General features: G+C 40.0%; 3 protein-coding genes and 1 long non-coding RNA gene across 5 annotated transcripts; 2 read left to right on the top strand and 2 right to left on the bottom strand.

Annotated features, from left to right (window-relative positions):
- Positions 1–338: 338 nt before the first annotated feature.
- Positions 339–2,189, bottom strand: LOC111979239 (uncharacterized). Its single transcript, XR_002879291.2, has 2 exons — positions 1,968–2,189; positions 339–826 (listed from the first exon to the last, which is right to left on the bottom strand). It is a non-coding gene; the product is annotated as an uncharacterized lncRNA (long non-coding RNA).
- A 140-nt stretch (positions 2,190–2,329) lies between these two features.
- On the top strand, positions 2,330–10,800 carry LOC111979238 (volume-regulated anion channel subunit LRRC8D). Its single transcript, XM_024009636.2, has 2 exons — positions 2,330–2,534; positions 7,095–10,800. The coding sequence occupies exon 2, from the start codon at positions 7,097–7,099 to the stop codon at positions 9,641–9,643; it is 2,547 nt and encodes an 848-aa protein (XP_023865404.1). The 5' UTR covers positions 2,330–2,534; positions 7,095–7,096; the 3' UTR covers positions 9,644–10,800.
- Positions 10,801–11,699: 899 nt separating this feature from the next.
- Positions 11,700–15,607, top strand: znf326 (zinc finger protein 326). The gene is made up of 11 exons (XM_024009289.2): positions 11,700–11,945; positions 12,239–12,264; positions 12,388–12,475; positions 12,893–13,289; positions 13,398–13,476; positions 13,744–13,816; positions 14,142–14,289; positions 14,388–14,451; positions 14,765–14,895; positions 15,224–15,313; positions 15,470–15,607. Exons 1-11 carry the CDS (start codon positions 11,878–11,880, stop codon positions 15,497–15,499), a joined length of 1,194 nt encoding a protein of 397 aa, XP_023865057.1. The 5' UTR covers positions 11,700–11,877; the 3' UTR covers positions 15,500–15,607.
- A 1,758-nt stretch (positions 15,608–17,365) lies between these two features.
- LOC111979013 (zinc finger protein 644) lies at positions 17,366–24,298 on the bottom strand. 2 transcript variants are annotated; one of them, XM_024009288.2, is made up of 6 exons: positions 24,227–24,298; positions 20,176–22,723; positions 18,603–19,172; positions 18,312–18,437; positions 17,912–18,017; positions 17,366–17,654 (listed from the first exon to the last, which is right to left on the bottom strand). In XM_024009288.2, exons 2-6 carry the CDS (start codon positions 22,706–22,708, stop codon positions 17,456–17,458), a joined length of 3,534 nt encoding a protein of 1,177 aa, XP_023865056.1. In that variant the 5' UTR covers positions 22,709–22,723; positions 24,227–24,298; the 3' UTR covers positions 17,366–17,455. The 2 variants fall into 2 exon arrangements, with proteins under 2 accessions (XP_023865056.1, XP_023865055.1); XM_024009287.2 differs by having other exon boundaries at positions 24,166–24,255.
- Between the last annotated feature and the right edge of the window lie 1,395 nt (positions 24,299–25,693).

Genomic DNA, 25,693 nt, shown 5'->3' with positions numbered 1-25,693 from the left:
AGCAGTCTCACTGTAAGAGCCATAGCAGACAGGCCTGTTTATGAAACTGTCAGGGATGGCATTGTCTCTGTGTGCCAGTCTGTGCCCTATCCTTGTGCCAATCTCGGACTGTATTGCCTTGATTGCGCCTCGCCCACACACCCACTGTACCACTGACCTCAACAGCTCTGGTTCGACAACCACCAAACAATGAGTCATTTCACTTGGCCAGACATCCTTTGATAGAGAATTTCAAGAGAAGTCCAATATTTAACAAATCATTTATGACTGAATTACATCGACTGTGGCAAGCACCTTGAGCTGTTTGGATTTCACTGATTACAATTAATAAACAAGCCTTGTCAGCAGCACATATTTTATTAAATTGCACAATGACATTGAACACTAGGTGAATAGAATGCATGTCCATGTACAACAGCAGGTGGAGCTAAATCCCAATATGTCAGATAAGGCCATCATCTATCAAGCTTTCAAATGCTAAATAATAATTCATATTATGATTGTAATAAAGTCATGATAAATTAACATACATCATTTATTTATATCAATAATGTAAATATTAATTCCTCTGAATGCTTGAGATTCTCAAAGGAATTTTAATCAAACTAATCAGTTTCAACAAAATCTTCTGCTGGGCATAGCTAGTCACACACTAATGACAATGTCATGATTTGACCTTGTTTTTTCCCCTGAGTTCCCAGTTGTCTTGAAAGCACCATATTCTGCCAGCACTGTGTGGTGTGAGTCTCTGAGTCCCAGCTGAGGGACCTGTATTTGATCCACTGCATATAGTAGCAGCACCACAGGGGTTATTACCGCATCTGCACTGATAAACACAAACAACACTCTCAATGAGTCACACAGAACACCATAAACACAATGTGTAGCCTACAGGTAGGCAGTATGTCTTCCTACATTAGCCTATATATCACCTGTCTGTTCCTCACCTGAGCCCCCTAAGGCGCTAGACAAGATTACTGATTCAGACCGTCTCAGGCAGCCTCATTCGAAAAACATGAACATGCATAGACATACAGTATCAGTGACTGTGAATATAAGGCTGTAGCTGTAGTCAGTTGGTGTTATTATTAATCATATTACAATCTGGTATACTGGGATTGGGGACACGTGATGCTTACTAGTCATTAATTGTCATGGAAACAGGTGTGTCTGTCTGGGATTGGGTTTGCATTTACTGTGTTCAGACCTTTTCAATACAATGACCTGGTTGCTAAGTACATGTGGGGGTTACTTCTGTATGTCTGCTTCCGCCCCGTAGACAGGCCCAAATTACACGACAGATCCACCTATTCCCCATTGCTGTGACCACGACCACAACCCTGTACACCGCTCTTGCCCTCACACCCAACTATATGACCCACTGTCAGATTTCTCTTGTGTGTCTGCCGCCATCTACAGGTCTGTAATCAGATCTCTGCTGTTACACAATCACAATCCGTATCAGGTCACCATATTCTCCCTTTAGGAAGTGTATAATATTTATATGTTATAACAGTCTTTCAACTGTGTAATAAACGAAAATGTCATTGATTATAATGAATACCTTTTTAAATAATCACTGACTAAAGTTGTTTGGCCTCATGAACCTGGCCTGGCTGTTATTTATTCAGTTCTCTGGTTACATTGAGCAGAGTGTGGCCAACTATTTTTATATTATCTAGCCTGGACCAGTTGGAACCTGTACCAAACTCAAGAGACACTTCCTCAAGAGTGTGCTGTGTGCAACCAAATCCAGACATCTGAGGTAGCGACTTTCACCAAGTGCTCTACATATATTCCTGTCTTCATTTTCACAATTAGGCTATATAGCGTAGCGACAGACAAACAGGAAGAGAGATGGCGAGAATTTACATTACATTGTGTAGCCTACAATCTACAGGTGCAGCAGATATGATGTGCCAGATACAATGTATTAATTTATAGCCTTAATATTAGGAGTTACTTACTACATAGTTACTGAATAGATGGTTACAGTTCAAAGCTTCCGAGTGAGTTATATTAATATGTAACAGAATGTGCACATTCGATCAAGTCGTAGTACAGTATGCGGAAGACACATTCGATCAAGTCGTAGTACAGTATGCGGTCGGTGGTGCCCCAGTTTTCATCATTATTTCCAATTTGGTGGCATTTGAGTGAGACCTAGCTGGAAAGAACTGTGAAGCTGTTTGAGATAGATAAGAATGTTGTGTCTTTTGTACGTTGATCTGTGGCGTCCACCAATAAGAAACTCCGGTAATAGCGGTGTCATGTTCAAATTGGACCACCCTTTTCTTCAAATTACATGCGTACAGTGGTCGACGTTATGCGCATATTCTCCACGACGCTCAGGTATGCAGAACCGCTGGTATTGAGGATGGTGCCGACATTCGCATTGTCACGAACAAATGTTCTTGGTCACAAGCTTTGTTCCATAGTTTAATGGATTGAGCTGAATCGTCAGAAGGAATTGTCTGGAGCGCAAAAGTGGAAATGGAGTACAGAACATCTAAATAGATAAGGTCACCAAGATAGTAAGTGTGCTCGTTTTCCTCGGATTTACCACGCTGTAAAAACTGTAAAGTCATAATTTACATTTATTTGATGTTGATTTTCATAATGTGCGGTTATCCCAGGGCAGTTTATTTAACGCAAGTAGCCAGATAATACATTGTTACTGCACTGTAAATGTTTAACTCCGGGCACATGTTGTAGTTGAGTTACAGACAATTWAAAAAAAAGTTACAGTTACAGCAAGTCACCTGACCTCAGAGTCAGACAACAACAGAAGAGTAATACGCAAGAAAAACATCTGAAGGGTTTAACATTTATCTAATATTTCCTATAAGTTAAATTACTGTAAATGTGTTTAATCAGTAGCCTAGGTTTATTCCACAACTGGTCTCTCTGCTCCCCGTCTCTTTCTTAGAACCAGTGTTGTCTACAAGTTGTCTCTGCCGATTCTCGTCCCACTTCGATTTGGCCTATATGCAAAACGTCATTGATGATGGCTTGTTGGGATGTTATCATAAAGCATGTTTTAATAATATCATACCTATAAATATAGCCAATAGGCTATAGCCTATAATATCAAAAATATATTACTGTAATTATTTAGTTCAGCTATGAACGGAAATTATTGATGAAAGCAAATATCATCTTAAGTTTTATTGGTGATAAATCAAGTGTCCATATTTGTGGCAAGGAAAAAGTGTATGGAATAAAATCACTCTTATGGCCAGGCACCACACCCTAATAGGTATTTAAAAAAATTCTTAATCATATCACAATCAACTTTTAAATATAATGCCTTTTTATATAAAAAAAAATCTGAAATATTGTATACGTTATGCAAATGAGACGTTATGCTAATGAGGCGATCTCATTTGCATATTTTCTTTGAACGCACATCCATTTTTCTGGACACTGGATGAAGTCAGCCTAAATATTTTTGGTTCATTTTTTTAAGATACTCCAGGACCGAACTTTCTTTGACCATATTATGAATAAATACTTTAAAAAAAATCTTTATCAGTAAAATAAAGACATGTACATAAAAATTCTTTTTAGCAAATTTTTCCAAGAAAATGTTATCAATACTGAACAAAAATATAAACACAACATGCAACAATTTAAAAGATTTTACTGAATTACAGTTTATAGAAGGAAATCAGTCAATTGAAATAAATAAATTCAGCCCTAATTGATGGATTTCACATGACTGGAAGGGCATACTTGAGACATCTTTGGCATTGTGTTGTGTGACAAAACTGCACATTTTAGAGTGGCCTTTTATTGTCCCCAGCACAATGATCATGCTGTTTAATCAGATTCTTGATACGCCACACCTGTCAGGTGGATGGATTATCTTGGCAAACGAAAAATTCTCACAAACTGGGATGTAAACAAATTTCTGCACAAAATTGGAGAGAAATAAGCCTTTTGTGTGTATGGAACATTTCTGGGATCTTTTATTTCAGCTCATGAAACATGGGACCAAGACTTTACATGTTGAATTTATATTTTATTTCAGTATAGAATACAATTTTGACAACATATCAACAATTCCCTCTGAGTAAGTCTGGAGAATATATCTAAGGATAACTACACAAACTTTGGGGAATGTAGATTCTTCTGAAGCTGAGAAAAATGAGTTGGCTTGTGGGAAGAGTCTTACTTTCGGGAAACGCCTATATTGACCCAATCACCATCTCTTCAAAGTAAGTTACTACATACAGTCCAGTTTGTAACATTCACTATGAAATGGGCTTTACAATTATGTGTGATTCAATGTAGTGAGCTTTGAAATTATGGATGTCCATTTAAAAGTGGTTAAMAATTCATAAAATGTTGATGATGGTAGTATGATAAAGCAAAGAAAATATACATTTACATCACGTTTCTTTACATTTCAGCCTGTGGGGCCTGGCCTTAATAGTGTAGTAACAGTAATAATCATATTATTAACAGTAGTGATCATTATGTACCTAGTTTGGGCAATGTGACACAAGTGTAGTTTCATTGTTGTTTTAAATAACTCTCATAAAAACATTTAAAACTTTAAAAGTTTTATTACCCTGGAGGAAAAGGATCAGAGAGGGGAACAGAGTTAGTTAGTTACAACACCGGCAAATAGAGGAAGTGAGCCCACATGTTGAAACTGGGCATACTAACCATTCATTGCTTCACAAAATGGCACACCAACATGCTAAACTCCTCAAATCAAATTTTAGTTGTCACATGCTTCTTAAACAACAGGTGTAGACTAACAGTAAGATGCTTACTTATGGGTCCTTTTTCAACAAGGCAATTAAAGATAAAACATTATTTTATATATATATATATATATATATATATATATATATATATACACACACACAAACAGTGCCTTCGGAAAGTATTCAGACCCCTTTACTTTTCCCACATTTTGTTAGGTTACAGCCTTATTCTAAAATGTATTAAATTGTTTTTTTCCCTCATCAATCTACACATAATACCCCATAATGACAAAGCAAAAACATGTTTTGAGAAACGTTTGCAAATGTATAAAATAAAACTGAAATAYTACATTTACAAAAGTATTCAAACCCTTTACTCAGTACTTTGTTGAAGCACCTTTGGCAGCGATTACAGCCTTGAGTCTTCTTGGGTATGATGCTACAAGCTTGGCACACCTGTATTTGGGGAGTTTCTCCCATTCTTCTCTGCAGATCCTCTCAAGCTTTGTCAGGTTGGATGGGGAGTGTTGCTGCACAGCTAATTTTAGGTCTCTCCAGAGATGTTAGATCGGGTTTAAGTCCGGGCTCTGGCTTGGCCACACAAGGACATTCAGAGACTTGTCCCGAAGCCACTCCTGCGTTGTCTTGGCTGTGTGCTTAGGGTCGCTGTCCTGTTGGAAGGTGAACCTTCRCCCCAGAGGTCCTGAGAGCTCTGGAGCAGGTTTTCATCAAGGATCTCTCTGTACTTTGCTCCGTTCATCTTTGCCTCGATCCTGACTAGTCTCCCAGTCCCTGCAGCTGAAAAACATCCCCACAGCATGATGTTTCCACCACCATGCTTCACCGTAGGGATGGTGCCAGGTTTCCTCCAGATGTGACACTTGGGATTCAGGCCAAAGAGTTTAATGTTGGTTTTATCAGACCAGAGAATCTTGTTTCTCATGGTCTGAGAGTCTTTAGGTGCCTTTTGGCAAACTCCAAGCGGCCATCATGTGCCTTTTACTGAGAAGTGGCTTCCGTCTGACCACACTACCATAAAGGCCTGATTGGTGGAGTGCTGCAGAGATGGTTGTCCTTCTGGTAGGTTCTCCCATCTCCACAGAGSAACTCTCGAGCTCTGTCCGAGTGACCATCAGGTTCTTGGTCACCTCCTTGACCAAGACCCTTCTCCCCCGATTGCTCCGTTTGGCCAGGCGGCCAGCTCTARGAAGAGTCTTGGTGGTTCCCAAACTTCTTCCATTTAAGAATGCTGGAGGCCACTGTGCTCTTGGRGACCTTCAATGCTGCAGAAATGTTTTGGTACCCTTCCCCAGATCTGTGCCTTGACACAATCCTGTCTTGGYGCTCTACGGACAATTCCTTCAACCTCATGGCTTGGTGTTTGCTCTGAAATGCACTGTCAACTGTGGGACCTTATATAGACAGAGGTGGGCCTTTCCAAAGCATGTCCAATCAATTTAATTTACCACAGGTGGACTCCAATCATGTTGTAGAAACATCTCAAGGATGATCAATGGAAACAGGATGCACCTGTGCTCAATTTCGAGTCTCATAGCAAAGGGTCTGAATAGTTATGAAAATAAGGTATTTCTGTTTATAATGAGTCTCATAGCAAAGGGTCTGAATAGTTATGAAAATAAGGTATTTCTGTTTATATATTTTTTTATACATTTGCAAAAATGTCTAAAAACCTGTTTTTGCTTAGTCATAATGGGGTTGTGTGTGGATTGCTGTGGATMATTTTTTTAATCCATTTTAGAATAAGGCTGTAACGTAACAAAATGTGGAAAAAGTCAAGGGGTCTGAATACTTTCTGAAGGCACTGTATATATATAGTGACACGAAGAATAAATACACATTGAATAATTAACAATAACGAGTAAAAAATAACAAGCCTGAAGATGGACAATATTGTGCCTCAATGACTCACAATAGGTAGAGACTAACATCAAAGGAACCTTTGCCATTCCAGTATCCACATGTCTTAACTAGTCTTGATGTGAGGGGAAACCAATTAACACCCAGGAGGGGAAATTCTTTGCACTAGGTCAGACATAGACTTTTGGCTTTGTCATCAGATGTTTTCAAAATCTAAAGAGTGATGCAATATGAAACAAATATAATAAGCCTATGTCATTACTAATGCTGCTTTGTCTTTCATGAGACACTTTGACATGGAGAGCCATTCAAATTAGTTATCAAAATAAATGGATCAATCTTTATTACCTTTTTAACCATACCCAAGTACAAACATTTACCAACAAAAATATATTTGTTACTGAACAAAAACCCATTTAAAAAGTTCCTTTTTAAAATCATCAAAATCAAACAAGTACTCTCATTATTAGCTAAATTCCCTGTCTCCTTCCATTGCAGGAATGTTTACCATCACAGAGTTAGCGTCRCTGAATGACATCCAGCCGACCTACCGCATCCTAAAACCATGGTGGGACGTCTTCATGGACTACCTGGGGGTGGTCATGCTCATGTTGTCCATCTTCGCCATGACGATGCAGATCACAAAGGACCAGGTGGCGTGCCTTCCATGCCTGGAGGAAGCGGCGGCAGGGCCAAACTCTTGGACATCCCAAAGTCCACCAGAAACCGCCTCATCAGCAGTTAGCATAACGACAGTGCTTGCTACACCAATGGCCACTAAAGATCTACCAGACAGTGCAGTACACGAGGTTCACAACACCCAGCCCATCGTTGTGAAGCGAGAGAGCAAAATGCAGCAACCCAAGCCCACAGGGATCCAAACCAACTTAGATTATCAGCAGTATGTCTTTGTCAACCAAATGTGTTACCATATTGCCTTGCCCTGGTACTCAAAGTACTTCCCATACCTCTCCCTCATCCACACCCTTGTGCTTATGGTCAGTAGTAACTTCTGGTTCAAATACCCCAAGACAAGCTCAAAGATTGAACACTTTGTGTCCATTCTCGGACGGTGCTTTGAGTCTCCGTGGACTACAAAGGCTTTGTCCGAGACAGCCTGTGAGGATTCTGAGGAGAACAAACAGAGACTGACTGGCACCACTTCAGCACCGAGAGCGATATCACAGGAAACTAAAGATGAAAATGCTGCAAACTCATCTACCCCTATGCTTGGGAATACAGGAGTCAAGTTCTCAGCAGATAAGCCTGTTGCTGAAGCCCCAAGTATGACTATCCTGGACAAGAAAGATGGAGAGCAGGCCAAGGCTCTATTTGAGAAGGTGCGGAAATTCCGCGCCCATGTGGAGGACAGCGATTTCATCTACAAGCTCTATGTAGCTCAGACTGTGGTCAAAACTGTCAAGTTTATTTTGATTCTGTCCTATACGTCAACATTTATTGCTGCCATCGACTTTCACCACACATGTGAACCCAAAATCAAACACTTAACCGGATATGAGCAGTTCTTTTGTACCCACAACATGGCTTTCATGTTGAAAAAGCTCCTCCTCAGCTACATGGCCCTCATATTGATCTATGGGATGGTCTGCTTGTATTCCCTCCACTGGCTGTTCAGGCGCCCCCTTAAAGAGTACTCATTTGAGAAAGTCAGAGAGGAGAGTAGCTTCAGTGACATTCCTGATGTGAAGAACGACTTTGCGTTCCTTCTGCACATGGTCGATCAGTACGACCAGCTGTATTCCAAGCGGTTTGGTGTCTTCCTCTCGGAGGTCAGCGAGAACAAGCTGAGGGAGATCAGTCTGAACCACGAGTGGACATTCGAGAAGCTCAGACAGCTTGTGACCCGAAATCCCCAAGACCAGCAGGAGCTCCACCTCTTCATGCTTTCTGGTCTCCCCAATGCAGTGTTTGACCTCACCGACCTGGAAATACTTAAACTAGAGCTAATTCCTGAGGTCAGGTTTTCGGCAAAGGTTTCCCAAATGACCAGTCTGCAGGAGCTGCACCTCTGCCACTGCCCTGCCAAAGTTGAGCAGACTGCCTTTGTCTTTCTCCGTGACCACCTCCGCTGCCTTCATGTCAAGTTCACAGACGTCGCTGAGATCCCAGCGTGGGTTTATTTGTTGAGGAGTTTGAGGGAGCTAAACTTAGTAGGGAATTTAAGCTCAGAAAACAACAAAATGATTGGACTAGAGTGCATGCGTGATTTGAAACATCTTAAGACATTATATCTGAAGAGCAACCTCACCAAGATCCCCTCAAACCTCACTGAGCTGTCCCCACACCTGATCAAACTGGTGGTGCATAACGATGGTACTAAACTACTTGTACTGAACAGCCTCAAGAAGATGACAAACCTCGCCGATCTGGAGCTGCACAACTGTGAGCTGGAGAGGATCCCCCATGCTATTTTCAGCTTAACCAACCTTCAAGAGCTGGACCTCAAATCCAACAACATTCGCACCATCGAGGAGGTCATCAGCTTTCAGCACCTCAAAAGGTTGACCTGCCTCAAACTGTGGCACAACAAAATCATCACCATTCCAGCCTCCATAGGCCAGGTCAAGTGTTTGGAGTCACTTCACCTTTCGCACAACAAACTGGAGACGCTMCCGCCGGCGCTGTTCCACCTCCCCAAGCTGAGGCACTTGGATGTCAGTCACAACTCCATCACAGTGATCCCGCCGGACTTGGGTCTCCTGCAGAACCTCCAGCACTTCGCCATCAATGCAAACAAGGTGGAGGTGCTGCCCAAGCAGCTGTTCAGGTGCACCAAGCTGAAGGTCCTGTGTCTGAGCAATAATGGCCTCACCAACCTGCCTGAGACAGTGGGTCAGTTGGTGCATCTTGCTCAGCTGGAGCTGAAGGGTAACTGTCTGGACCGCCTTCCCTCACTGCTGGGGAACTGTCGCCTTCTACGTAAAAACAGCCTCATTGTTGAGGACCACCTTTTTGACACTTTGCCTGTAGAGGTAAAGGAGAGCATTAGTCGGGAGACCAATGTGTCCTTTGCAAGTGGCTTATAGTTTATAATTTCTGATATCTTAAACCCTTATGGTACAGTGATTAACTGAAATGTATATTACTTACTCACTGAAGCAATACGCTATGAAAGTAACACGTTATTTACCAGGAACTATTCTTGTAGTTTTTTATAACTTTTGTAGGCTTTTTGAATCCTCTTTAATCGGCAAAAACGTAGCGCAATGGTCTTGAAGCCAAATACTTCGTAAAGGCACATGGCAGAAGTAAATTCATCCACAAACACAAATATAATTTTATATACAGGTATATCTTAAACGATCACATTTTCACGAATTTGATGATGTAATTTCAAGCACATTCAAAAGATTAGGGGAAATGACCCGGAAGTAAAGCAGACGGGGCGGTTGCTTTCACAGGATATTGAACCACGTTTTATTGATTATCAATGCCCTATATGGGTAGTTCCTATACATTTTTTGCTTAATAAAGTRAGAGAGAATGCTTCTCCTCAACAAAGACTGTATAGCTCTATAAATAATGTAATATCATTTCAAAGTATAATTTCATCAAGTATTTAAGAATGTTCAAGATAAAAAAAGCTTTTAGTTGCTTCATAGGGTATTATGACATAATATTGTTAGCAGTAATAGATTTTTAGACTTAATAACAAATATTGTATTAGCTACTCAGGTATAATGTTAACCCTGGGAACCATAATTTTGCCTTAACTGCTGCTATTTCTCAGTGAGGGCGTTCATAAGAAAAGACTAAACAGCTCTCAAGTTTGTCGATACACTACCTGTCATTATTCACAACACCATTCAGTAAAATAACAAATGCTATTTTCAGTAGTAATTATCTTTTGGGGATTACGCTTGAAATGGGAAGTACTTTGCACAACCAATATTTGCTTTGTTTTTTGTTATATTGTTGAATGTCTACTATGGATTACACTCCCCTATCACAGACCATGATAAGCATTTGTGTGTGATTGAAAGTAAAGGAGGGTTGACAAAAGGGAGGCGATGTTTTACACCAAAACAAGTTTTTAAATTAGGCAACAATAGCATCAATTAAGTGTACACATGGGACAAGATTGTTATATTGCCTTTTTCCAATGTATTTCTGTACTGTACATAAACGGTTCACATTTGCAAGCATACCATTTCTGGCACAATAAAACTAGATCTTAGATACACTTTTCTTATTGTTTTTATTCTCTCTGTTTCAATGCCTTTCTCAATGGTAATTGGTCATTACCGTACATTGCTGCATTTATATCTGTATAAAGAATAACATAATTGGTAAGCTGCTGTACAAAATTATTTATTTGTTGAGGGTTTGTTATATGTAAAATGTATGCTAGCATGATTAAGTTGCTTTGGATAAAAGCGTCTGCTAAATGGCATATAGATATTTTTTATTTAACCTTTATTTAACCAGGTAGGCCAGTTGAGAACAAGTTCTCATTTACAACTGCGACCTATATTATATTGTTATAACCTGTGCATTACATTAACTGAGGGGAATGATCACGCAAGGTACAACTTAYGCTACATCTTTAGGGAGGATGTCATGCCAAAACAATAGGGCAATTGAAGACAACTTTTGAAATACAATCTGGAGGTCAATGCCTGTAACTGACATCCAGACAGATGAGATACATTTGTCACAGACATTTCAGGCTTTGCAGCGAACATTATCTTGCCAGTACTTTAGTAATTCTATAACATATAGTCAAGTTGAGTTATGTGTGTGACTTTCTGTATTTCTCTTCAATGATGATGGCATAAATAAATTCCAGCACTTGGGGCATGTTGGCACTTGCTTTTTGCTCCTAGTTACACATTACAAGAAAGCCAGGAAAGCCACAAATATCTGCTTGGCATGTGGAGATCTCTGTCATTTTAAACCCTATAGCTATAAGTCATAATGTACATACCTTTTATTCAACATTGCAATTTGCAAGTTGAATCATCAATAAAAAGCTGTTGTTTAGAAATTCATTACAGATTAGTCTTCATACTCCAGCACGATAGGTGGCAGTTATCATACATTTTTAGACCCTAGAAGCAGCTTCTTCGTTGACTACTGTCACAGTAGGAAAATGCGGCCCCCTGCAGGTAAGAATAGAAAATTGTGTTCTGTAGCTTATTTGTAGTATGATAACCGCTTGCTAGACTTATAGGTAGCAGCAGTCACGTAAACGAGACAGTAATCTAACACAAATATGAACGTTCGTTAGGCATTAATAGTGAATTACAAGAGGACGAGAATGAGTCGACGAAATGATCACTCTTTTTCTGATTATGGACCGCCGAATACATACACTGCTCATGGAAGGTAGGCTAGCCACTAACTTAATAGCCACTGTAGCCATCAAGCTAGCTAGTAGCTAAGTTACATGATTTAGTTAACTGTTTACTAGCTAGTAGTTGTTTCGTTGTTAGTTAGCTAATCAAATAATGTAATGTAGTTGATTATAAACATACAAATTGTTTGCTGTTTTTTTGTTGAAAAGAGAAAACATGCCAGAAAAATAATTCATGCGATAAATTATCGTTAGCTGCTCAGTTAGCTATTATGTGTTGTGTTGAGTGGATCAGTCTTAATCTCTTTTCTTTATTCGAGTACAGCATCACACCAACCCAGCGAAGTGCAGGTAGTTCTGCTTACCTTTGGCCCAATATTTGCAATACCTGTCTAATAGGGATAGGAAACCCATTTCTTACATTCTGTTTTTGTTTTTCATTTCAATTAACAAAGCTTATTTTATTCCACACAGAAACAACCCATGGTTATACCCACCACACAAGACACTCGACCGTAAATCCAGCATCCTACAACTCTCAGCGAACAAGCAACTCAGAAAAGTAAGATATGCAGTTTTGCTTTTGATTTATCCATTCTAAATGTATCAAGCAGAGGATTTCCCGCAAAATGTGATTTAGACTTGTTTGGAACATCGCTTAGCACGTTGTGGTTATTTAAGACATGGCCTAGTCCTAGTGTAAAGGTTTCCCCAAGTTTATATAGCCACAAAGTCAGATTCCACAGCCAAAAAGTCAAAATGAGCTTTTTTGTCTAAATTTAAGGTTAGAGTTAGGCATAAGTTTAGCAGTGTGGTTGGGTTAGGCTTAGGTTTAAAATCACATTTTAACAAGATAAATTGTAGAACTGGGCAGGGTTTATGAATTTGTGGCTATAGAAGCTAGTGATGACCCAAGTGTAAGGCCTGCTTAAAAATTATACCATAGAAATGGCTGAAATGCTCTTGTTTTTTTCTCCAGAGCCGAGCTCTACGACCCGTATGATCCTGATCCTGGCTCATCATCAGACTCTGAATTGGAGCCTTCCAAAGGCAGGGAAGACCATCACAGGCACAGAGTTAGTGGAGGGAGCAGCCGCCTGAGTAGTGGATATCAAGGCTCTGCTTCAGTAGCTGGACATCATGATGGCTTCAACTGGGATTTGTTATCCTCTCGGCCCGGTACCAGACATGAGCAGTCCAGCCATGGCATCAAACATGAGCAGTCCAGCCATGGCTCCATACCTGACCGGTCTAGCCATGACCACTCAGAACGGCCGTTGCCCACGACAGAAACCCCACTATTACCCCTCAATGCATATTGGGGGCAGGGGGAAAATGGGAGAGAAATGTCCACAACCACAGTACCTGGCAAAGAGGTAAGAAATTCACTGCAGTTATTATTTTGGTGGGAAAAGGTAGAAAGATGTTGCTGAGGCTTGCACTGGTGCAGTGTTGTAATGGTGATGTTTCTCTGTTGTCTGCAGACAAGAAATCCACCAGGGTTTACCTGGTCCCACTGGGATACCAACCCCATTCATGGCCAATCAGAATCTAGTGGAAGAGGTAGGATTGTAACTGTGTTGTTTTGCTAATGGTCTGGCAGAGTTGTGAAGGGATAGAGAAAGTGTGTGATTTGTTAAGTCCTGTTCCAGTCTCCTGGGGGTGCGGGTTCTCTATTGTTCCTCAAGCAAGGGGGAGGCCAATGACATCATGAAGTCACCATCAGACCAACTTATTGAATGTCCTACTCCTTGAAGTTTTCAGTGTGTCAAATTTTTGTTTTTTTTATCCTCAAATCACCGTAGTATGTCTTTAAATGTCAATTTTTAGGAGGGGACCAAACCAAGTCACCCTCAGAGGTCACAAAGAAGAGAAGCAGAAGCCCAAATGAGGACATACCGAGGTAAAGAAATGATTGGAGGAGCCATCATCTAACTTATCATGTTTTTTTGGAAAGACCTTACTAAAATGCATAATAATATTGACACACCATTATATGTGTATATATATTTATATTCTGGTCTCTGACTGYCTTTTCTGATATTTAACATTTTTCTGGATTATGTGTATAATGTTTTAATACAATTTTTATTGCTAGGTATTACTGCACTGCTGGAGCTAGAAACACAAGCATTTCGCTGCACTTGCGATAACATCTGCAAAACCATGTACGCGACCAATAAACTTTGATTTGAGTTGACACAAATCCCCTTCTATTGTCTTTTCAGTGATTTTTTCACCTGTGACATGTGTAACTTGGATTTCCATAAAGCGAGCACCCTTGAGGTGCATCTGAAGTGCAATAGTCACTGGGAGACCCTGGAGCACATCCAAAATCAAAACAACTACGACGACACGGCAATCGCCTTTTTGCATGTACGTCAAGCAAATACATTCTCTCTCAGATGGAATTAAATGTGGGATTATCAATCTGTATGACGATTAAGGGAAATGTATTTCTCTTTACGTTTCAGGAGGCCGTGTTAACCAAAGTCCGGCAAGGTGATAGACTGCAGATGAACAGACATAGCCTTAGAGGTAGCTTAACGTGCAAAGCCTGGGGTCTATCGCTAATGCTCCTGGCTAGTCACACATACTGTTCCCGACCAGATTCATTCCCGCGTCTATCCCTCCTACTATTCTCCCACTTGCCTGACTCCCCCTCTGTGTCCAACTATAAAGGTGGCTAAATGTAAACTCACCAATGTTGAGGTATTGTTTCTTTCCTCAATAGAAACGGAACTTATTGATTCTAAATGTACTTGTATGCTTTGGACAACGTATYACTACCTGGTGTCATTAAGCCTACACTTGTGATTTGACCTCTGTATCTCACCCCTATCATTTTCAGCATTGCAGGACAAGGATTACATGACAAAGTTAGATATTTTCCACTGTGCTCCTTGCCAAGTCTACGTCTCCGTACATCCATCATCACTGCAGGATCACCTGAGCTCCAAAGACCACCTGAGGAACAAAATGGTAAGGCAGTCGTTGTGCTGCTACAGCAGATCTCACACCTCATATCATCAGTGAATAATGGAACACATGATATATCTTTAAAAAGCAATGGTCACTCACTGATATTGTTTTGAAAGTCATTGTAGTGTTAGCTGAGATGCAACATGAAGTTGGACAAATTGGCCGATTTGTGTTTGATTTAGAATTTTGTCTGTCAATTCTTTAMAGAAACAAACATCAAAGCGATAGATGCTACATTATTTTCTTGAAATCTGTTCTTTCACTGCAACATACAAGTGGGTGTACTTACTATTTCATGTTTATGACTTTACTGTGTTTACCACTGAAGGAATTTAGAACGAARCAGTTGCGGGAAAGTGTGAACTTTGCGAAGGCGACCATGAAACAAATGAATACTGAGTATGCAAGCTTCTGTGAGGTAAATAATCTGAACAGGCATTTGCTATACATTACACTAATGCTATTTATCTATAGAATACCAAAGTTTTGTATTACTTTTTAAAGTGTGTTAATTCTATAAACTGTAGACAAAAACAAATTTAATTTAAATTACAAATAATTGGTTGTATTTCAGGGCAATGATCCTTTTGAACAGTCATCATGAGGGCCATGAAGAATAGATAAACAGTTGATGTGAACTGCTAGCTACTGGCTGTGGACAACTATGGACAGCCAACAACCACCTATCAAAATCAACTAGACAAAGACCAAATGGACATAGTCTGTGCCCTGAGTGTTGATGTTCAGTCTTATGTACCTCTAAACTAATACAGGATAATCTTAACTAATACAGAATACCGGTTTTCCTTGAGTGTGGAGCATCCATTAGCTAGATATCACATAGTTGAGAACTTGTAGTCATTTTGTGTTTGATGTAGACATTTTTCACGTAAGAACATCCATCTGTAATTTTGGACCTTTTTAATTTTCAGTTGGAAATTGATTTAATTTCAATAGATATTGAAGCACATTTTGTAATGTTTTTCCCACAATTCTTTTTTTTCCATTAGAACACCTGCTTTGATTCATTGAGATTTAAGGATAGAAATACTGTAATGTTTKGTTTCCTGAAGAAATATGGTCCTTACAGGCTTTCCAACTTTGTAATTTCTTACAATCATTTAAAAATAATACCCAAACAATAAATGTTTTAAAGAAAAATAATGAATTGATGTGTGACTGATATTCACAGGAATATAAGACAGCCTTTTATAAACAGTAACAGAGACGGTTGACCCATTTTCAAATATTGTCAAGGTTACCATTGTGATATTAATCTGGTACAACAGTTCATCTACAGTATATGCAAACCAGCCATTTGAGATACCAACTGTCGCTTAAGGTTAAAATTGTGCTGTTTTGAAAAGGAAATATTTTCAGTTTCTTTAGAATAACAGTGCCCTTTGATATCCTGTGAATACAGATTCCTTTTATTAAGTTGGAACTTCATGAGTCTGTTTTCCAGATCAAGTAGCTGAGGGGTTCATCATATATTTAGGCGTTAGTCTCCCACACATGTACACTCCTGCGGTATCCCACTGTAGAATGTATTCACCAGATGACGTATCATAAAATTACTGAATGAGTTAAGTTTCAGGTATGATTTGAATTAGTTAGTGGATGAAAGCAAATTGGTCCATCCTTGACAAACTAATGGTGGGACACTGCTAAAGGAAACACCACAGGTCAATCCAGTTGACTAAACTGGTTTTTATTTTTTAGAACATCACAAAAATGGTTTCAGCATCATCTGTATGATATACATTTAAACATAAATTATTTAAAAAGACAAACAGCAATTTTTTTTTAACAGTTAAAAAACATTAAATATAGGCAACAGTTATTCATGAAAGGCAGCAACAATAAGCGCTGCGACTGCATCATCGAGAACAAAAACTGACTGATAAACCCTATTCACTTAGGAGTTAATATGCAGATAACCGCAGTATGAAACCACCAAACTGGCATCCATGTTTTAAACCTTTTGTTCTGTGATTAACTTGCAAGCCACACTTACCCATATTGATAAGAAATCTACCTAAAGATTAGTTGATGACTATCAATTTATTTTCTTACTCAGAACCCCCCTCCCTGCAAACACAAATCGTAGCAATATGATCATGATTTCAATACATGTTAAAAATACAGAATTGTATTTGTCCCATTTTTGTTTTCATGTGTAGCATAAATGTAAATATCAACATACAGAGAAAAGATGCTCCAAACTTGACCAAATGGACAGAGAATTTTTAGGAATCTGAGGTAAGAGTTGTCTCTTGGAAATGGGTTCCACACTAATCACTGCATAAACACAAGAAAACAGTCAGCCCACATGGAATCATATTCGTAACATGGGACATTTAAAATGTAACAATATCCAAAATGTCTAATGTGTTAAGAGATTAGGTAGCCATAATCCTCTGAAATTGTGTGTTGTAATAGTGGCAAGCATTTTTCAATTATGACTGTATAAAACTGTGAAGGAACATCTAATGTACAAACACATACACGCACAGGACCAAAATAGTTTTTTTTTTTTTTTTAAACTAGGTCCCTTGGCTTAGGAGGCAGTGTGAGTTGCCAGTGATGGGGTCTGTCTTTCAGTGGTGGTGGAGAAGGAAGGGTCCTTTGGCAATGAGGTGACCTCCCTCATGCCTGCCCCTGTKTGGGGGACACTGGTATTCATAATGTGCCTTTGTAGATGCTTTATCCAGTCCTCCTGGACCGACAAAGGGCCCTGGAAGACTAGGTCACAGAATCTGCAAAGAGGATCCAAGCACAGTAAGACCCCCAATCAGAAGTGGCCCTCAAAGACAGTATAAGCTACAACCTGGGTCTTATCTCTTTGAATGCAAATATTTTTGGTCAACTTAACATCCATTTGAAAGCGTCACTACAAATACATTGATTAGATCTTTGCCCCAACTTAAATCTTAGTGTTTATCAGAAAAATGTCAACGAATAATACAATAATTTACACCAACGGCATAGACAGTGTGGTATGTGGTCAGAGTACCTGCAGGTTAGTCTATACATCTCCTCTGGTGCGTGTGGCGTAGTAGGGGATGTCTTCTTCTTGGAACCAGGCCTCGATCTCTGCCKCCTYTGTTTACAGTCATACGCTGAAACATTAAGAACAGGGCAAGCCAGAACAATAGGCTCAGATAAGTTTGGTATTGACTGGTGACCATGTGTGTACTGAAGCAGTGGGTCTGAGTGAGGCAGTGACATTGAAGAAAACATTGTGTTCACTGTACAGTAGTGAGGCTGTAAGCAAATGTGCAGTGGGTTTGTGTGAGGCAGTGACATTGAGGAAATCATTGTGTTCACTTTACAGTAGTGAGGCTGTAAGCAGTATGAAGTATTGATATTACTTTGTGAACATGTGCCATTGATGATGACGGGAAGGCACTTACTTGTTCCCTCCAGCAAGGCAGTTCTCTTTCGTTTTGCGTATGCCCGCAAGTGATTGGACAGACTAACACCGCTGTGGAAGGTTGCATTGCAATGRACACACACCTTCCTGTTGAATTCACCTTTCTCTGTGAAACAATATTTACAAAAATCAATCACATTTTTGACCACATCAGCCATGGTTTTGCATGCATACAGGCACACTCCATTTGGGATTCATAACCTTCATGCTAACATTTTGTCTTTGGTTAACATCCCATCATACCATACTTTAAATTGACCCTTGGTGTTACCTGATGTAGAGTTTGAGAGTGTTGAGTTTACTTGTGCTCCTCTACTGTGCTCTGTACTGGGGGGAACTGACAGGGCGTTTCTTGCAGTTAGAGAGGAAGTCCTCAACTTTGAGTCCACCTGACACTTCCTCTTCTTCAGAATTCCTATCAAGGCACTCGAGAGTGAACCTTTCACCTCCAACTTAGTCTCTGCCTGTTTCTTATCCAATGTTTCCCCTGGTAGAGAATATGTGGGCACCAGTGATTTGGCATTGTTGTAGAGGTTCTGGATGGGATTCCGTTTAGGAGGTGTCAGATGATTAGATATGGCCTGCTTTGAGGGGATTCTGGAATGGGAGGCGATCCGTTTTTTGCCCAGAATCTGCAGAGCTCTCTGGAACTCTCTCTTGTCACGCATCAGCTCCCGGAGCAACAACATTGGGGACTTGGACTTAGTGGCAATGGTTTTGCCGAGCCGTTTCAGATGGCCCCGAACATGGTTGGACAGCCCAGTCTTATTATCAAAAGAGTCCCCACATAATGGACAGGAGTGCCCTCGGACCGGAGAGTCCTCGGACCCCAACTTGGGCACTGAAATAATAGCAACACAGCAGAAATAATTGGTCAAAGCATTCTTTGTATGCCAAAGAAATTAGTTCCCATCCCCACTCAAAATTAAAAACAAATATTTATTGAGAACTTAGCAGTGTACCCAATCCCGCCGACTACGCCAAAATGTGTCATGGCGAGGCTAGTACTACAGGAATAACTTCAAGGTGTGGTATTTCACACAAGCGTGATACATTAACACATCATGAACACATTGTAATGACATTAACAACCTACAAATTATTACCAAATTATTGATGAATTTGCCTATGTTGAATAATGTAAACTTCTCCAATCTAACCAGGTGTGTAATCTTTTTCTTACAATACTACATTTAGCTTCCTTTATTTAAACCCCAACCGAGCACTACGTTCTACCACCTCTGGTCTTTTGGCCCTCCCACCCCTGCGGGAGAGCAGCTCCCGTTCAGCCCAGTCTAAGCTCTTCTCTGTCTAAGCTCTTCTCTGTCTAAGCTCTTCTCTGTCCTGGCACACCAATGGTGGAACAGGCTTTTCCCTGAAGCTAGGACAGCAGAGGCCCTGCCCATCTTCTGAAAAAATCTGAAACCCTACCTCTTCAAAGTTAATAATCCCACAGCACCCCCCCGCCCCCCAAAAAAGCCTTTTGTGAACTAAACACTTGCACGTTACTTTTTTCCCCCCTTACTAGCTCTGACTTTGCTATAGCTAATTTTAGGAAAAATATACTTGTGGTTGTTCAACCTAGCTATCTTAAGATGAATGCACTTACTGTAAGTCGCTCTGGATAAKAGCGTCTGCTAAATGACTAATATGTAAATGTAGCTAATAAAAACCATATGCATCTCTATTTAGGAGGTTTCTGTGAAGCCAAATGGTTGACCCCTGGCTCATCTGTATAACAACATGAAGGTGACCAGAACTGTTGAACATTATATTGAAGGATTAGAATATAGCCATCCATGCAACAAAATATAATAAGATAGAAAAATAAAGGAAATTAGTACCTTTCAGTCGTTGCATTGCTACCATCTTTCGACGGATGCGGGGCTTCCGATCTTGAGAAGCCACTTGCTCCCTTGATACCACGTGGCGTGCATTGTAACTCAGTCCAACCCTATGAAGATGCCCTCTCACGTGATTGGATAATCCCACACCTGACTCAAACATTGCAGGACAGTAAGGGCAGGTCTTCCGCTCCCCACTACCTTCSGAATCAGGATCTAAAAAGGATTCACTTAGAGGTACTGAGTTAGGTGCAAGGGTCTCTCCAAAAATATGTGTTTCGATGCACTCTTCCTTGACAACAAGCTTCTGCTGAGACTGCCAGTCTTGACCTTTCTCAAACATGTCTTCAGAGGTTCCAAGGACTCCCCTCATAGACATTCTTCTGCTAAAGGAATTAACAATGTACGGTTTATCTTGCTTGATTTCACTTTTATCAAGAAGTTTAGTGTTGGCATCTGTGGCATAGTCACTGTACTGGAACACATCCTTATCATCACGGTCTTCCTCTTCCATATCTTCCACCATATTTAGCATCTTTGGACTTTGCAAATTTTGGGGTAAAATGAAGCAAGAGTCCTGGTCAACAGTATTGCGATAAGGGGTGGACATTTTTCTTTTGGAAGGGGACTTTTTCATAACGGCCTTTTCACAGACAGAATTTAATATATTATTCTCCAACTTAGATGCCAATAAATATTTGTGGCTATTAGAGGAAGAATTWGGATTTTCTGAAATTCCTGATAATGTTCTTCCAAAATCATGATCATTGTTGTCCCCGTTTCTGTCCTCGATAAAAGAAAAACCTGTGGTGACATCAATTTTTTCATTCCTCTGCTTGTCACGTCTTTGTCGAGACAGCAGATTATTTATTGACTTGTCAAGTTTTGACTCCGTGGGTTGAGACTTGAATCCCCTTTGTGCTCTGTGAACAATCTTATCCTTTTTGAAAAGATCRGAAATGTCATTTGAATCACAAGGGGAATCTGTTCTTTTTCTGAAAGCCTGTTTTTTTACAGAGAATTTGGATGTCAGCTCTGAAGTAAAGGAATCTACTACTGGGAGTTTCCTAATGGGGAGGTGCTTCTCAAAAGGTGGTTGTGCATACTCCTTTCTTTCTCTACCCTGCAAAGCTTCATATTCTTCGTATGTCTGATTATGACGAATCGCAAGATGATTTTTGAATACGTTTTTGCTTGAGGTGCCATAAGAACAACAGTTACAGGAGTAAGAATGATGCGTTTCATCATCTTCCTTTGACTTTAACATACTGGGTTTCTCCGGCGGCTCTTCCTGGTTTTTACAGAGACCGTGCTCCTTGTTCATGTGTCTCTCAAGTTCAAACACTGTCACAGCCATGTAGTTACACTTCTTACAGTCATAGTACCGCTTGTCCTTCTCATGAGTCTTAGCATGTTGAATAAAAGTATTTGGACAATTTGTTCCAAAAGCGCACTGGGGGCACTGTAGCCTTGCATCTGTGCCCTCATCCTTCAATTCATTCATGCCCTTGATTTCCTCCATGAGTCTCTCCCTTCTCTCCTGGTGTATGGTCATATGCCGAAGGAGGGCRTTGCGAAAGCGGAACGACTGTCCACACTCCCTGCATATAAAAGGCTTTGGCATGTTGATAGGACTGGGCGGATCTGTGTGAGTCCTCATGTGCCGGTGCAAATGGTTCTTCTCCTTGAAATTGATGTTGCACTTTGTGCAAGGAAAAAACAATGGCTCTTCCTCTGAACAATGGTCTGTCTGCGGTTTCCCATTCAATGGCGTAAGCTTGTGAGCCACGCTTTGCTCAKGTGGATTTCTTGCTGGCGCACTGAAAATCAGTTGCTTGATRGCCTCTACAGTTCCATTGGGATACTGGGCTTTCTTCACTGTCGGTGATTGAGGTTTGGAGCTTTTTCTTAATAATTGGACCTTGTTGATGGGAACAGGGTCTTCTTGATCCTCCTCATCAAATATGTCTTTTGTTGACTTGAGRCTCAAATCAGAGTAAAGTTCCTCTGAGGGATCTACCATGACCACCATGTCCATTTTGCGTTTCCTCCTCCTTTGGCTATTTGGGGGAGGATCTGCCTTTGGTGGCTCCTCCACAGGAGAATCATCATGGTTGTCCCATAGAAACTGCATGAATTCTCTCTGAGGGTCCCAGCTTAGGGGACCCTCAAAAGTATCCATTGAGTTTTCAGAAGATTCCACATCGAAACCCCATATCCCTGTAGTGTCAATGTCCTGCACAGTCTTCAACTGAGTAATACTCTTTTCCTCCTCCTTTTCTGTTGACAAGCTGTTGAATTCATCTGATTCGAAAATCTGGTGTGAAGAAGGTCCATTCACAGACAACACATTTGTGTTGGAGAGAACATCAAGGACATTGCTATTTTCTCTCATTGGAGAAGTCTGAGGTCTGTCCAACATTTCCATAAACAAGGGCATCTGATTTCTCATTGGATCATGAAGGAGATCTAAGGGGTCCATCATAGGATCTGCATCTTTTTCTTCTTCATCAATACCGGTCAGATCAGACATTTCAGTAGCTGAACCCTAGGAAAGAAATGAAAACATCAGAAAGATGTTGCCTTTGCCCATCKATCATCTGAGCTGGCTACTCTTGCCAGATATGGTACCACTCCTTTAAGAACKCTCTACTACCACCAGTGGTGCCTGMTATTAGTTCACAACAACAACCAAAAAAGCAGTCCAACATTACTTCTGAGAGCTACTGCAAAATATCTCAACTGTATTTATGTAATTTGAACAGAATTTGTGTAGATAAAGATCACTTTGTCATTTGTAAACACTTACAACAGGGAAAACATCTGTTATTTAGCCTAGTTGTAAAAAAATATATGTTTTTTTACACTGATACTTTTAGATTACATTTTAAATATAAAATCTTGATGGGTCCTTTGCTGGTTAATTCGGTTTAATTCCATCTGCTTTGAACCAAACAGAACAAAACAAGGGGGGGGTTGTCCAATAGAAACCTGGTTTTGCTTTGTTTGGTTCTTAAATGGTAAACGGTTTCCATAATGATTTCCCCCCAGGTGAGCATCCACCAGAATGTCTGTTTTCACATCTGTACAGAGAAAAGATGGAGATCAAGCTACTATACTATTGACATTCACCCCTCGGTCTCACTTCAATTTAATATTTAARATAACATACATTGGTAAAAACCCATGAGGATTTGAATCCCCACAACACTATATGATTTTTTTTTATTTAATAGAAAATATGAGAATTTTCATCAACATGACCAATGAGTGGGCTATGGGTATTCCAATTTAAAGACAACTGTCAATCAAGCAATAAATGCATGCATGTCTGATCAGAATATGCTTTACAATAAAATGCTAGTCTATCACCCCTTACTCAAGACCGATGGGTAACGTTATGACTATTGATGAGCAGTAGACAGACGGTCGTCACTAGCTGGCACAGCCACAAAGTCATAAACCCCGCCTATTTTTAAAATGTATCTTCTTAAAATCTGATTTTGAACCTAAAGTTAACCACACACTGCTAACCTTATGCCTAAACTTAAATTAAACTTGTGCCTAACCCTAACATTAAATTATGACCAAAAGCTAATTGTTGAATTTYTACGATATAGTCAATTTTGAGTTTGTGGCTGTGCCAGCTAGTGGAAACCGCAGTAGACAGTTCTGCATTCGATGGTAGCTACAAACTTTCTAGCTATGTGTTGCAGCACTGCCCACCTATGCAAAAACAAAACGAAACGCAATCTTTGATTTCAAAAGCACAAACATAGCGAGCTAATTGTGGTCTTCCTCGAGCCCYATAAAGCTCCAAAGGTGCTTTACTTCTCGTTAAATCATCCTGTTGTTGGATGCTTTGCAATAGCCTACTACAGTCCATACTGTTCCATACCAAAACCCCCACCAAGACCACACAAAAAAAATGGATATGTTTCAACAATACCGAAAGATGACAATGTCGTAAGATAAGATGTTAAACGTTACCGAAGAACGGTGCAAATGCAAACGATATGCACTTTAATCGTTACATTGAATTATTGCTCACTTTCGTCTTCCAGCCATTCCACAGTCGCCATTTTCCTTGATGGTCTACGTAAAGTTAAACCATTTTTGTGAGAGGGAATACAATAACAAAACAATTGCATTAATGCAAATGCACATTTGAATTGCTCAACATTTTTCCAGTTTAGGACTACTAACACATTATATAATTCACAGTGTAATTAATGATTTCAATATACGTCCGTGATCGATCATTGACTTTGTGTCACCGTCATAAGCTTCACCTACAAGAAAAAGTGGTTTGTCCCAGATAGACGGCATGAAAAATCCCGAGTTGATGATCATCTACCTAGTTATCGGTGGAAGATTGGGTGAATGATACTGATAGTCGGCTTTAAATTGAATAACATATAATAAATTGACATGTTAGATGGTAATTTCCATTCGATGTAGATATGCCTTTCTTTCTCTTTTCCTCTGTCTGGATCACCTTGGTGTTTGGGAACACCTTGGGGGTCATACAGTTAGTTACTCCTCAATATAATAGCACAAGATTACTAGCAATCCCGACGAATCTTTTTTCTCGTTTTATTTTTAGATGTAGCAACTTCATAATGCGTACATCCAGACTGTCATATTTTCCATTTAAGTAATTAAAACTACAGCCTGCGATTTGTACATCCATTTATGGACATGGTATAAAGGCCTATAACAATGCCTTATGAGCTTAGTTCAACTGTTTAACACAACCAGAACCCAAAATAAAAGCTTGTTTTACKCCACTGTCTGTAAACAAMTGCTGTGTACCTCAAAACATGAGAATGTTGATCATGRTGGATGGCCCTCGCATCCTTAGCGCAGCCTATGAATTTGAAAGTGGTTACAATTCTTCACCCCATTYCTCCGCTGTTTAACAAGACAAGTGGCGGGGCGTAGATTTAATTATTTTTYGAATCCCAGACTGTGGCTTTAATGTTACAGTCAGTTGTGCAGATGTTTCAATCATAATCTTATAGGATATTGAAATACCATATAAATGTTAATGTACCGAATGTGTAGGCTATATCTGACAGCAGGTTGTTTTGAAACCTGTCCGTCGTTTTGGCGTCAAGAGGCAGCCGCAGCGCGCGCACAACAATCAATAAACTGACAATCACCAGCTGGCTAGCTCAAGCCTAGCTTAGCTAGCTAGTTGTCAGATACATAAACGAACTGTCTAGCTAGCTAGCTATAGTACATTATTGAGCGGCTTGATTCTAAATCAATCCTTACAATATATTAATTATAATTACTAGTTAGGCATCGTTTGAGTTCCCCATCAATCATCTGAGCTGGCMTAACTCCCGGACGGAGCGAAGATAGAGCATTGGGAGTCTAGGCTCAAGACTAGTTAGCTAGCCCACACCGAAACAGGTAGRCTAAAATGTACTTTACTTAGCTAGCAACCGGAATTATCTTTTTCCACGCCACTAGTCAGTTTGAAATGGAATACGAATTAACATAYTCTCAT

The sequence above is a fragment of the Salvelinus sp. IW2-2015 genome, linkage group LG19 (assembly GCF_002910315.2).
Source record: "Salvelinus sp. IW2-2015 linkage group LG19, ASM291031v2, whole genome shotgun sequence".
Taxonomy (NCBI): Eukaryota; Metazoa; Chordata; class Actinopteri; order Salmoniformes; family Salmonidae; genus Salvelinus; species Salvelinus sp. IW2-2015.
Note: the sequence above shows the minus strand (reverse complement) of the source record. Positions and strands in the feature narration are given on the sequence as shown.